This window comes from Scleropages formosus, chromosome 2 (genome assembly GCF_900964775.1).
Source record: "Scleropages formosus chromosome 2, fSclFor1.1, whole genome shotgun sequence".
Classification (NCBI taxonomy): domain Eukaryota; kingdom Metazoa; phylum Chordata; class Actinopteri; order Osteoglossiformes; family Osteoglossidae; genus Scleropages; species Scleropages formosus.
The window spans coordinates 34,338,792-34,351,355 of record NC_041807.1 but is presented as its reverse complement, the minus strand read 5'-3'; the positions used below and the strand labels follow the sequence as shown (position 1 = coordinate 34,351,355).

General features: G+C 42.5%; 1 protein-coding gene across 7 annotated transcripts in view; it reads right to left on the bottom strand.

Annotated features, from left to right (window-relative positions):
• The window catches only part of LOC108933484 (calmodulin-binding transcription activator 1-like), a 288,342-nt gene extending 281,017 nt beyond the window's left edge, over window positions 1-7,325 (bottom strand). For 6 of the 7 annotated variants that reach the window (XR_003798268.1, XM_029259181.1, XM_029259182.1 and 3 more), the window contains exons 1-2: window positions 7,264-7,323; window positions 3,113-3,214 (exon numbers count right to left, since the gene is read on the bottom strand). Coding sequence is in view for 6 of the 7 variants with exons in the window: in XM_029259181.1 (XP_029115014.1) it covers window positions 3,113-3,214; window positions 7,264-7,288 (127 nt within the window). In the remaining variant the exon portion in view is untranslated. Of the gene's footprint in view, window positions 1-3,112; window positions 3,215-7,263 lie in introns of all 7 variants that reach the window. The other variant, XM_029259174.1, reaches the window with a different exon arrangement.
• Between the last annotated feature and the right edge of the window lie 5,239 nt (window positions 7,326-12,564).

Here is a 12,564-nt window from a genome sequence, read left to right as displayed (position 1 = left end):
TCCTGAGCATCTCCAAATTGGTTGGTGACAAATGAAGCAAAAATCGTGGAGGTAGATGTTATCAAAAGCTCTGGATCAATTCAGCTAGAAGGAAGAGCCAAGGACAGAAACACATGTGCAAAACCACAAAAGTCCAGGGGAGGGAAAAAAAAAAAAAAAGTCAAAGTAATCATCATCATTTGAGAGAAAAGAAAATTACAATCATCTCCAAGTTCTGAGACCAGGTTGTTCCTTTTCAGCATTATTCCAATTACCAAAAAAAAAAACATGTAAAACCCACTCTCACCCAGAACCGATCTGAGTTATAGTAGGGATTTTGTATTTAAAAAAATAATTCAATTACAGATTATTACAATTACAAAGAAAGTCTTCCATTATACAAAAAGGTATATTAAAATCCTTGGATTACAAGATGAAGGTGTTATAAAAGTATTTTGTCATTACCCAGAATAAAACGAAACTACATAAATAAACCAATACAAAAATAACAATTTCCATACAATATGTATAAGTCAACAAAACAACCAAGAATAAAAAACGAAAGACAAACCAACAAGGAATTAATCATTATGCATGCGTAATAACAAAACAAACACACAATCAGTTCACAAAAAAACAGTAAAACGTCATGTACCGTGCTGTTCTGTACTTTAAAAAGAGCCAATAAAAGCTAAAAATAAAACAGACACAGAAATGCAGAGACGGGACCCAAGAAACTTCACTAACGGAAAAATTGGTCATTTGTGACTCCCACTTCAAGAAATGCTGCTGAAAATCTTAAACAACATATTAAAATCAAGAAATAAAAACAATGCTCCTTACATCCTTTTATTTGCAACTGATAATAAACTTTACATTTATTTTGGAAAATAACCCGACTAACCTCAGCTGCAGACCACAAATGGGTACAAAAGTGAGAAGTCTGATTTCCCACACATACACATCAAGTGAGATTGACGGAGTCCCTCAATGAACCAGAGGCCTGATTCCGAAGCACTGAAACACCCAAGTCAAGATGCAGTCTCTGCACGTACATTCGCACTGTTGCTAGGCGATCACAACCACAGCTGGAGAAATAACCAACATGAGCGAAGCATCACAGTAACATTACGGTTTGCCAGCTAAGATGCAGTAGCTGGGTAATTAACATGCTGGTGACCAAGCATGCTATGGCGTAAAGGATGTGCTGAGAGAGAAAGATGGGCAATCGGGTATGGCACTGAAGGAAAGTATCCAGTGTGACTATTGGGTATAGGACACCACAGCTATCATCTTTCCACACGTTCTCCAAAGCTACATTATTAACGGCTGCATTCCTATATCTGGGTTACTTAAAACAGGCTCACGGAGCATTCATTTACATATTCCTTAATTACATTAAATAATTCAATTAGTGCTGTCTCCTAGAAATTCAAATAAGAAAGAAAAAAAATCTGGGAAGCTGTAGTAAATGTTTAAGAATGTATACCTTATGACAGCTCCCATTAAGAGCATCAACAAGAATCGATATTTCTACACAACTCCGTACCTAGATTATGTCACCTACCTGGTTTAATTGTAATTTCCATACAAGCATCTCATTTATGGGTTGTAAAACGAAGCCACCCATTTATATTTTAAGGAAAATACTAAACTGTGAGGGCTTAAGAAAGCAAGGGTTCGTAAAATGCATGAGTTCAGGTTTAAAGAGAACACGGAATTGTTACGTTTCCATTATAACAAAAAGAACAATAAACTCCCAAGACACCAGCGTGATATGTTGTCTATCTGAACTCTATGAAATAGCTCCAAAACATAGCAGTTCATTAACACCTGCACTGGAGGTCACAACCCGTAACGATCTTGCTGTGATGAAAACCGGCACCTTCCCACAATCGTACTAATGTTTACTCTTCTCTTCCTTTGTTCCATCATTCCAGAGCCTCACATCTGAATAACAGTTTTACTGTTATCTCACTCTCTAAGAGCTGGATCAAATTCCAACGTGACTGATGAGAAGGGTGTTTGTCAAAGGTACAACAGCCTGAACCAACAGCTTCTAGAGTACACCATAAGCACAGTCGCTCAACCGCTTCGGCCCCCTATCGCTAGCTCCACGCGCCTACTCGCACCTGTAGCACGCCCCTACGGCAACGCTTAGGGAGTCCTTCAAGGACTGCGCGCTAACCCAACCACCAGCGCAACACGTGGAATTGAAACGAAAACATCCGCGGTGTAATTCCACCGAGTTCTAAAGCGGTTTCGGATTGTAAAAAAATCCCTTCCGACACGTACAGTCTACCGTACAGGCTGAGACGAGCACACGGGAGCCTCCTATTTCACATCTAAAAGCACGTTCATTAAAACACTCCACTTTGAAGCAGCGTAGATTACTAATTACGAAGCATAACAGGAGAGTGTAACATTAGGGGAATGGATCTGATTTTACTTTCTTCGGAATTACATCTATCAGGGATTCACTTAATTATCCAGATCAACCAATTCTTCAGTAATTGTTAAAGTATATGTTGTGCTGATTAGGCATGACAACATTCTGCTGCTTCCAAAACACTGCTGCGGTACACAGCGGCATCCCGCCACATGAATAAACATGATTTGTGATGGACCAATCAAGACTTCCCTGTTTTTATAACTTAACAAACGTTTTAAAATGAGACCCATTCATTTTTACACTCAAACTACACAAATCAATTTTGTCAGAATACAGCAAAGCACAACCCAATTATGCTTTTTTTTTTTTTTTTCTTCCCCTGACAAATTATGGGTGAATACAATGGATAATGGTCAGGGCTAAATTAGAGCGACAAACTGTTTCCACCAGGTCCGGCCCAGCCCTTATCTCCTGGCTTCCACCTTTTCGCTATCCCTCTTAGTTAATGACAGCACGTGTGCAGTATTGACAGCGTGTCCCTATAAACCAGACACTTCAATCAAAAGCGCAAAGCTCCACACATAATTTCTAGTGGATGGGCTGTGCCACTGTGTGTGTGTGCGTATGTAGAGGGATGAAATCAAGAAGAGAATAAATGAATTGATGAATGAATAATAGATTGCCCAGCTAGTGGCCCCTTCAAGCAATACCATGGATGCAGTATTAATAACAAACTCTTACTGTTCATCTCTGTGTCATCGCTCACGCCCTTAGGGGGAACATGGCCGGCATAACACACAGCAGATCTGTACATTCGATCCGGATTACGTATTTTCTTCAGTCCTTCAGGAGGCAAAGAGAGAGCAGAACAAAAGGACATCGAGGAAAAAAAAGAAGCATATCTCCAGTATTTCGTGTTTCAGTATCCCCCATGCAAACAGGAATGTCTCTCCTAAAGGGCTTTCCTACTGCTGTCATTCCTTCCCTCACCCTCCCCGCCCCCACCCGCATATGCAATGTCATGCTTCCCAAATTTTTATGTCATTAGCCTACCGGAGGATGCCCGCCATGTGCAATTGTGACGTTACGGCTATCCGCTGCACATGTCACTGGCAGGGATAACCGCACATAGTTAAACCAGCGTGGAGAGCAAAGCACAAAGAAATAAAGGTGGCGAGCTTGCGTTCATTAAGTTGCAGTCTTCTTGTTAAAATTGCCGAGTGACTCGCTCCGCTTCCACGAGTCCCGGCAGAATCGGGGAGATGTGGTAACAACTAGTGTGCATCTCATTGTTCCGACAGCGGAAACTGAGCGGTCTCACTCGGCGTGGCCGACACAGCGAGCGGGATCTAGATTTGTAATGCAATAAGGCAAATCTGGGAATGACGATGGGGAGCCCTGCCAGACGCGCAAGCCTGTCCTTACAAGAGCTTATGCTACAAACGCTCATCCCTTGTGCTGTGGGATCTGTCTTGGAGCACGTGCCATTCATCTCTAGGAAACGGAATTAATCAATCAGATCAATCCTAAACACCTTCTGAGACAAGCTAATCTTGTTAAAGATACGTATCTATTTCGGCGAGCTGAGCTTCGATCGTGGTTCCATAAATCTTAAGGAGCAAATAATAAAATAAAGTTTAATACTGCTCTAATGTTATAAGTACATCTATATATAAAGCACATGCCCACTGACAATACAATACTGTTGGCATAACTCTAGTATAAAAGAAATAATGTGACATCAGCTATACTGTGAAAATTTATCAGTGTATCTGTTCTTAAAAAGAAAAGACCTCGCTATATTTTACAAAACAAGTTTTTTTTTAAAAAAAAGTTCTACTTACAGGTAGCAGATAAGAGTATGTTAAAAATGCATTTTTTTTAAAAAAACATTACATTACACAGCTGGTAGCGTAGTGGTAAAAGCTGCTACCTTTCGGACCCAAAGGTTGCAGGTTCAATTCCCACCTCTAAATGTAAATAGAAACATTACTAACATCTGAAACACTAGGTGTTGAGGTTAATCATGACAACATGTGCGTTTGCAAGTTTGTTCAGGGATAAGGCACAGCAAAAAAGGTAGAACCTGCCGCTCTCGTGGACCAGTAACAGGCAACCCCTATCCCACCATGCTGATCAAACTCCTCTAGCAGTGTGTGTTGGGAAAAGGAGGAGGAGATTATCCTCCAGGAACTGAATCAAGTGTGTCTGCTGCAGCTCTGACAATGCAGCGTGGGGAGCTGATGCCAGTAAGTGTGCCGTCTCCTCTTGCACACAACACCCCACGAATGTGGAAGCAAGGGCCAGTGGGAAATGGCCCGTGGTGCGAGGCATGGAGGGTCGAGGTATGTGCTGTAAGGTAGAGTGGAGGGGCCTGTAAGGGCCTGGCGATGGGAAACCTGTCCGTTACGTACGTTAGTCGCCAAACACAGAAGCCTCAGAGGACCTCCCCACATGGCGGTCTAAGTGTTTCAAGGACACAGGGTCACGGCAGTCTAAATTACAGACTTTGCTCTCCCTTCACTACGTTATGTAAACAAACAAATGTAACCCATAAACGGAAGCAGATTGTATTATTTATACTGTGTTTACTTCCTATGACCTATTCCGCTCAGAAAGGCAGAAAATTACACTACTGGGTGTTGAGTGGACAGGGGACGGCTGGTGTTGGATAGAGCGGCTGTGCTCCGAGAGCAGCCGTCTGTTCCCCGCTTGGCGTTCAGCGGTGGAGAAGTCAATTTGCCTATATTGAATCATGCATCACATGCACCTCCTCCACTCATGGAGCGCACAAAAATGCCCGAAATAACTCTAACCTCCCTGCCACGGGAGACTCGAGTCATTGTTTCTACAAAGCCCTCCGAAGCAGGAAAACCCAGCAAAAGGGACACAACACTAAGTCAGCAGATGTGGAAAACTATGCGTGCTTATGTCTGTATGCATGTTTGTGTGTGTTCAACCACACTATTATTAACAACAAAATATACAATTAGGTCTGTTTTACATTCTAGCAGTATATGCCCTCATTAGCGGCTCATGTTTTGAGAGCCCCTCACATGCACAGCTCAACATCGCCCCCCGATGGAGCCTCGCCAGCATCAACAAATCCCTCCTCAGTCTCATCTCAATCTTCCAACTCTTCACTGAAATCATCTATTGACGCTTCCTCACGTTTCCTAACACTGCGACGCTTATGGCATTAAGGGTATCATACAATAAGGTGCACAGTTCACCAGCTTTTACTGATCTTACTAAAAACCTTGTAATTTCACAGATGTTCATTTCTGGTCCACTTCTTTCAAACATTAATATAAGGAGACGTCGAAACGAGATGATGGCAGGAATATGTGCAGTGAGAGCTGGAATGTGGTCAGTGTTCCGGTCCTGAAATAGTTTTATAGCCAGTGCCTCGGTGTCACTTTGCGAGTCCAGTCCTGCATTTGCTTGGATGACGGTGAATTCTGCATCATCACTTCCATCCACTTATACCATGTTTTTACAAGTTAATATCTTTCTTTCGCCACCTCGTGGTTACTCATCTAGTGAGACACTTGCTTAAAAACATGGAACTACAAAAACAGTGAGGATTACATTACACTTGGGATTACGTGGTCTGTAAACCACACGATGAGTCAACTGAGTCCAGGTTCAAGGTGTGATATGATGACGTTTCCACCCTGACCCAAAAGGTACCCTAACGCTGTGCTATTTCCACACACGTTATTCACAAATATGGGTAAATACACTGGATTATGAATTAACTACAGAGCCATTATTTACAGTGACATGTCTGCACTGCTATTTTGATATAATCATGCAAGTGAAGAAAAACGGGAATGAAACTGTTTTGATTGGCTTTCCACCGACTATTCCAGGGGTCACGCCGGCCAGTTCTTGCTCTCTCTGTTATGAGCCCTTTACCATTTTAAGACCCTACATGTGTTTCACTTCAAAACAAAACCCACAACGATGCCACTCGACAACCCTGATGCCTCATCTGCGTGCTTGATTTCGTGTCCTTTACTCATGACAAAAGCACTGCTCCATCCAGGTGAAGGGGAGCACACCGATCGCAGGTGTGGAGGGACGATCCATCGCTGGTCAGCCAGAATCACTGATCCTCCTCAGTGGTCCAAAACACATCGACAAGCCAGGGGTCCAGCCAGCAACACGGTCCTCAATGGTGTCCCTCACCGATGCTTGGATCCTCTCTGTTCTCCTGTAGTACTACTCTGGGGACACCAAGGTGACTGTACTTTCCCTTCAGCTGCTGCCTTTCCATGATCCTACGCTACGATGCCGACGCTCGATACAATATTATTGCAAGTGGCGGCAGGACCGCGCGCGCGCGTGGTTTATTTACTCGCTCTCGTCTCGTTTGGGGCAACAGTTTTTACACTACAGCTGACATGTCGATGTCTTTCCCTGGCCGTATTTAACAAGATTCAAGAAGAAGACACCTGGACTGGACAAAAAAAAAAACGGACTAGCTGGCTGAGGGACAGAAGTTCAAGTTAGTGCTGCTTTCCTTACGCCAGGCAAGTCAGCTCGCCTGCCAGCCTCCTGCCACCTCAGTCAGTGTGCACATCGAACAAACGGTACATTTGGAGACTGTGTTGTTATTCACATCCTCCTCCTCCTCCTCCTCATCATCATCATCATCAACATGATGATTTGAACGCACACAGCTAGCAGCCGAGCTCGCTAGCAGTAACGGTGCTGTGTGTGTTGCCTCGCTTTTACCATCATCGATGTCGGACCTTATGACTTTCAAAAGCTCCCCCACTCCCCCGCGCCCTCCTTCCCTATTGCATTACTACTACTTGAGCTAATACCATTCACGTGACGTTCTGTCTCGAAATTGCACAATAATCGCGTTATTTTTCTCTTACCTTCCGGCTTGTTTTCGGCAGCCATTTCCCCTCCGCGCGCCACATCCTCCTCCTCTCCGCGACCGGGGGACCACGCGCGTGCACGGCGAGGACAGTCCACGGGAGGTGGGAGCATCGCACACGAGCGGCCAAGGCTGGGCGTGCATTGGTCAAACGGGATGATTGACAACGAGACGATGCAATGCGCTTCAGCCCCGAGGTAAACACCCCTCCTCTTAAGCTTCGCCAACTCGTGATTGGTCAAATGGGGTATTTAGGAACCACTTGACAAGACCTGAACCAATGGGCGCTGGAGAAGAGGATCGTGCCCACTCCAAATCACACATGCTTAGTGGCTCAGACTTGGGGTGGAATAATTGAAATGGTGGCTCTTTCATGTGTTCTTTGCGTTAAGTATTTAAAACTGCTATCCGCACAAAGATGTCTGCGTTACTGGAAGTGCGGCACGTGGCGACGGAATAACGAAGAAGCGTTCATGGTCAATTTGGTAAACGTGTCCTGTTCTCCACTGGGTGGGAGAAGAAAAAAAAAAAAAAAAAAAAAAAACGGTGTGAGCGCTTCTCTGAGACATTTCATAAATCAACGCAGCCTTTGTTAACGAGTACCACCATAACAGTTACATCGTCGAACGGCGATGTTATTTTATTACAATACATTTCTGGCCTTAGGATCTTGTTCGGCGGGGACGACGTTCTCCTTTGGGCTGGCTCGGAACTTGGGATTCTGTGATGCTGAGGGTGACGTCAGCCAGAGGTATGATCAAATTCAAGGTGGTCATGAAAGGATTCCTTCTCCCTCGTACTTTGAACGCATAGTGTATGCACTACATGTCTCAGAACTTACCAGAAATCACCGAATATACTTTACGAAAATACTTCCATTTCCTTTTCAGTAGTAAAATGAAAGTGGTAAAAGAGGAAAGTCCGGGCAGCTGAGTGGTTAGACTTACTGCCTTTGGATCCGAGGGCTCGAAACTCACCTGCCGTACCCTAAATTGCTCCAGTAAAATTACCTGACTGTATAAATGGGTAAATAGTTGTAGGTAACTTAATATTGTGTGTCGCTTTAGAGAAGCGAATCAGAAGAATGAGTAAATGTGTTCTCATTGTTTTTCAGACGTGGCGGCGCACGTCTGTAATCTTTGCGTCTTGGACACGAGGCTGCCGGACTCCTAGAGTCGGGGGTTCCGGTGCCAAGGTGTGAAATGGGGGGGCGGGGGTCGGCAGCGACGTGGCAGATGGCTGTTTTTTTATAGGGGGGAAGCTGGTAGCGTACTGGTTATAGCTGCTGTCTTTGGACCCAAAGGTCACTGGTTGGAATCCCACCCTTAAACAAGGCATTTACCCTAAAATTACAGTAAAATCGCCCGGCTGTAAAAATGGCAAAGTAACTAACTGTTTGCAGCTTAACAGTGTAAGTCGCTTTGGAGAAAAGCGTCCGCTAAATAAATAAATATGTTATCTTCATTCATGCCGTGGATCGTACACGGTGACAGGAATGAACGTGGTAAAGTGCGCCGCAGGAAGAACGATCGCTGTCGCGGGTGCAATTGCGCGGTAGTGGTGCTGAAGGGACAGCTCCTCATACCGCCGTAGCGTTAGAGAACACGCTGCCAGGCGCCAATGCAAATTCTATGCAATGTTTTCAACGTAAAAACTGCTGTAACAACTGTATATCCGTGCTTGCTAATATATATATAAAACCTTAACTCAAAATTCCCATGAGATACACGGTGAGAACGTACGTTTACAAACATGACATGACTAGTCTTTAAAGGTTTCTCACTTTGAAGTTTTCACATAATGTAGCATGCACATTTTGACTGTTGTAAGGAATAAACACCCTCGGAAACTGACAACATAAAGCTAATAAAATGCCATTCCTACAAGTGATCAGCATTTCTAGAACTGCTGAGAGTAATCAGCATCGCGTATTAATCTTGTAATCATTCATTTTCGAAGCGTTTGTTTTTAAGTTGTTAAATCGTAGAAAAATTAACTAATTTGTGCAAACTGTTATTCTGTCAAAACTCTTATGTTATTGTTAGTGCAGTGCATTCCAAGCAGTGGCATAGTGGGAAGTGGCACCGCCATAGTCCACTAGTGAAGACTTTGAGAGCACTTTGGCATGATTACAGTCTACATATTTACTAGTATTTTCACGTTGTAATTTTTGTTGAATAAAGTTTTCATATATTCAGTTTTATATTACTATGTGTAATGAATAATCGTGGCCATATCACAATTAAACCTATTACAAAAATTATCCACTAAATTGTAGAGGCTAAGAACAACTAAGTAAAGTAATGTTAAATGATGACTGCCACGTTCATATATCAAGAAAAATAAACTTAATGAATTAAGTTTTTCAATAATTTTAGGAGTAGTCTAAATATTTTACTAGCACAAAAACACCTCATAATGTTTTCTTAGACCAACTCAAATTTGAAAACTATGATGCTCAAAATAGCTTGTTATACTGTGAGATTTTACAAGACAGATACAGGTGGTCCCCGACTTACAATGAGGTTACGTTCCGCAAAACCCACTGTAAGTCAAAAATATCCTAAGTCGAAAATACATTTAATACACCTAACTTGCCGAACATCATAGCCTAGCATACATGCGATGGAAATTACGGGCTTGCCGCCTTCATGCTAGGCAATTATCTTGAGTTTCTCCTCAAGAGTAACTGCCCTTCTCTTCTTCTTCCCACCAGTAGCAAGAGACACAGATGGGCGTTTCTATGACATTATGGATACACAAAACCTTTATGGATGCAGAAAATACGACGTAGATACGGGGGACATCTGTATAGCAACCATGGGGCAGACTGGGAGATGCAGATCGCATTTCGAGAAAGTATCACACCACACATATCACTTGCCCAAGAAATAAATCAAAATTAAAAATTCGAAGTACAGTTTATACAGAATGTCTATCACCACCTCACCATCGTAAAGTCGAAAAATCATAAGTCGAGGAACATCCATATTAGCTCTTTGATTATTTCCATGTGGTTTTTAAAAAGATGTCAAGGATTTGTTATAGTGTATTTTTAGGCAGTCCCATGTTCTCTGCTTAGTGAAGGTTAATAAATATAAATCATTCTTTTTACCAACTGGCCCATGCAATGGAGCTGCAACCTAGAACCAAGGACCTGGGGCACAGCTGGGAGCGCAGTGGTTAGAACTACTGCCTTTTGACCCAAAAGTCGCAGATTCGAGCCTCACCTCTGCCTGTAGTACCCTTGAGCAAAGTACTTACCCTAAATTGCTCCAGTAAATATTACCCAGCTGTAAAAATGGGTAAATAATTGTAACCTCAACACTGTAAGGTGCTTTGGAGAAAAGCATCAGCTAAATGAATAAATGTAGAAGATGTCAACAAGCTTTTGTTCACAGGTCTATTTTAGGAGTGGCAGTTTTCATGTTCTGTCTAGGTTGTCCAAAGTGCTAGGCACATACATACTCTCCAGAGTTAAGTAAAATTTTCAAATTTGAAAATCACCTGAGGCTGACTTGGGAGCCTCAAATCAAATGAACACTGTACATCAGATAAGTGTCATTATCCTTAAATTGATAGTTTTTATGATAAAATAACAAATCTAAAAATACCCCATAAACACTGTACAGTTTAGATTATTAATCTTTAAATGGAACTAGATGACTTACGTATCATTTAAAATACTCTCAAATAATAATAGTTAATTATTATTTTCTTAATTTAATGCAAAATTACATATCAAATAATAAACATGATATGACAATGCTATACTGTCAATCTGAACATATGAGCAGAAAGAGGAAGCGATTTCTATTACCTCTGAAGCGCACAAATTGAAATATATGTCACATATGCAGAAATGATGCCCATGTACAAAGTAATACCTATACGAGATCTTCAGTAAAATTCCTAGCAAATAAATATGCATAGGTCACACTGGCAGTGTACTGACAGGGTGAAAATGGGGGTCTAAAGCAAACATGGGTACTCACTTAAAAACAAACACCGGTCCCAGTGTAAACATAGGCAGTCAGTTAAACTACACACATTAAACCCACACTGGTTAAAGTAATATCAGAATGTGCAGGTGGAACTGTTGTAAAATGTAATGAGTCCAAACAAAGCATGAGCGGACCTTGTAAAACAAACACTTGGGTCACACTGGAAAAATGAGCTCAGACCGAGCAAGGGGAACTGTTGTAAATCACACACAGAGTGAGTCCAAGGCAGGCATGTGCAGGGCATGTGCAGACCCTATAAAAGACACACTGGGTCTAATGTAAGTATATATCAACCCCGTAAAACACACACTGGGTCTAATGCAAGTATTATATAACAACTGTGTGTAAAACACACACTGGTCCCACACTGACAAGAGTAAGGCAGAGAGGACATGATGGTAACTCTGAAATCCACAGCCAGTGGAAAATGGTGTATGAAAACGTGTGGCAAACAAAATCCTAAACTCATTCTTTGGACTTGGCTTGTTTCATTGCAGTAGAAAGAATAAGCTTTTTTTCACCTTTTGTATTTACCTTCACTTCTCGAAGAGGAAATTCTAGTACCACGTTACTGGAGGAAGTAGGGAGGTTTTCAGTGACGGACGTTTTTAATTATTTTACATAGATATGAGGTTTTTTACGTTTTCATCTTCCATAAGGAAGGAATTTTAGGAAAGGTAAGTAATATAGAAGCATAGTTTTGCGTGAAAAGTAAGAAAATCCTCTGGCTGCAGCAGGAGACAGACGTCGAATTTTTGTGGCTAGTTACTAGTAGTTAAGTAAGCCGTCACTTCGTGACTCGGAAGGTGTCAAAAAGGGAATTTCTTGAAACGAACGGTGAACAATTAAGTGCGCAGTGACCCTCGAACACGCTTAGAACGAGTTAAACACATTTAGACAGAGTAATATAATGCGGAGGTGCAGTCAGCTCGGCCCGTACGTACCTCGTCGGTTCTGGAACTGTGCAGGACTCAACGCGGGCGGAGGGCAATGGCCCGGTTTTGGCGCGAGACGCCGCACGAGAGCGGCAGACTCAGACTGCGGCGCGAGCGCGGAAAACCCGCCAAACAGGAACCGCAGCCTCAACTGTCGAGTGGACGACAGTCGGGTATAACCGTTTGTGTAAATTAATTACCTCGTTCGTGAAACGATTCCTTTTTTTTAAAAAAATATATATATATATATATATATATATAAAACCCTGCTAGTCTATACAACGCAAAACTTTCGTAGCTCATAGTCTTCGAGGAATGACGAGAAGCCGTATCGTATCATGTGTCTGGCTTGTCTTAGGC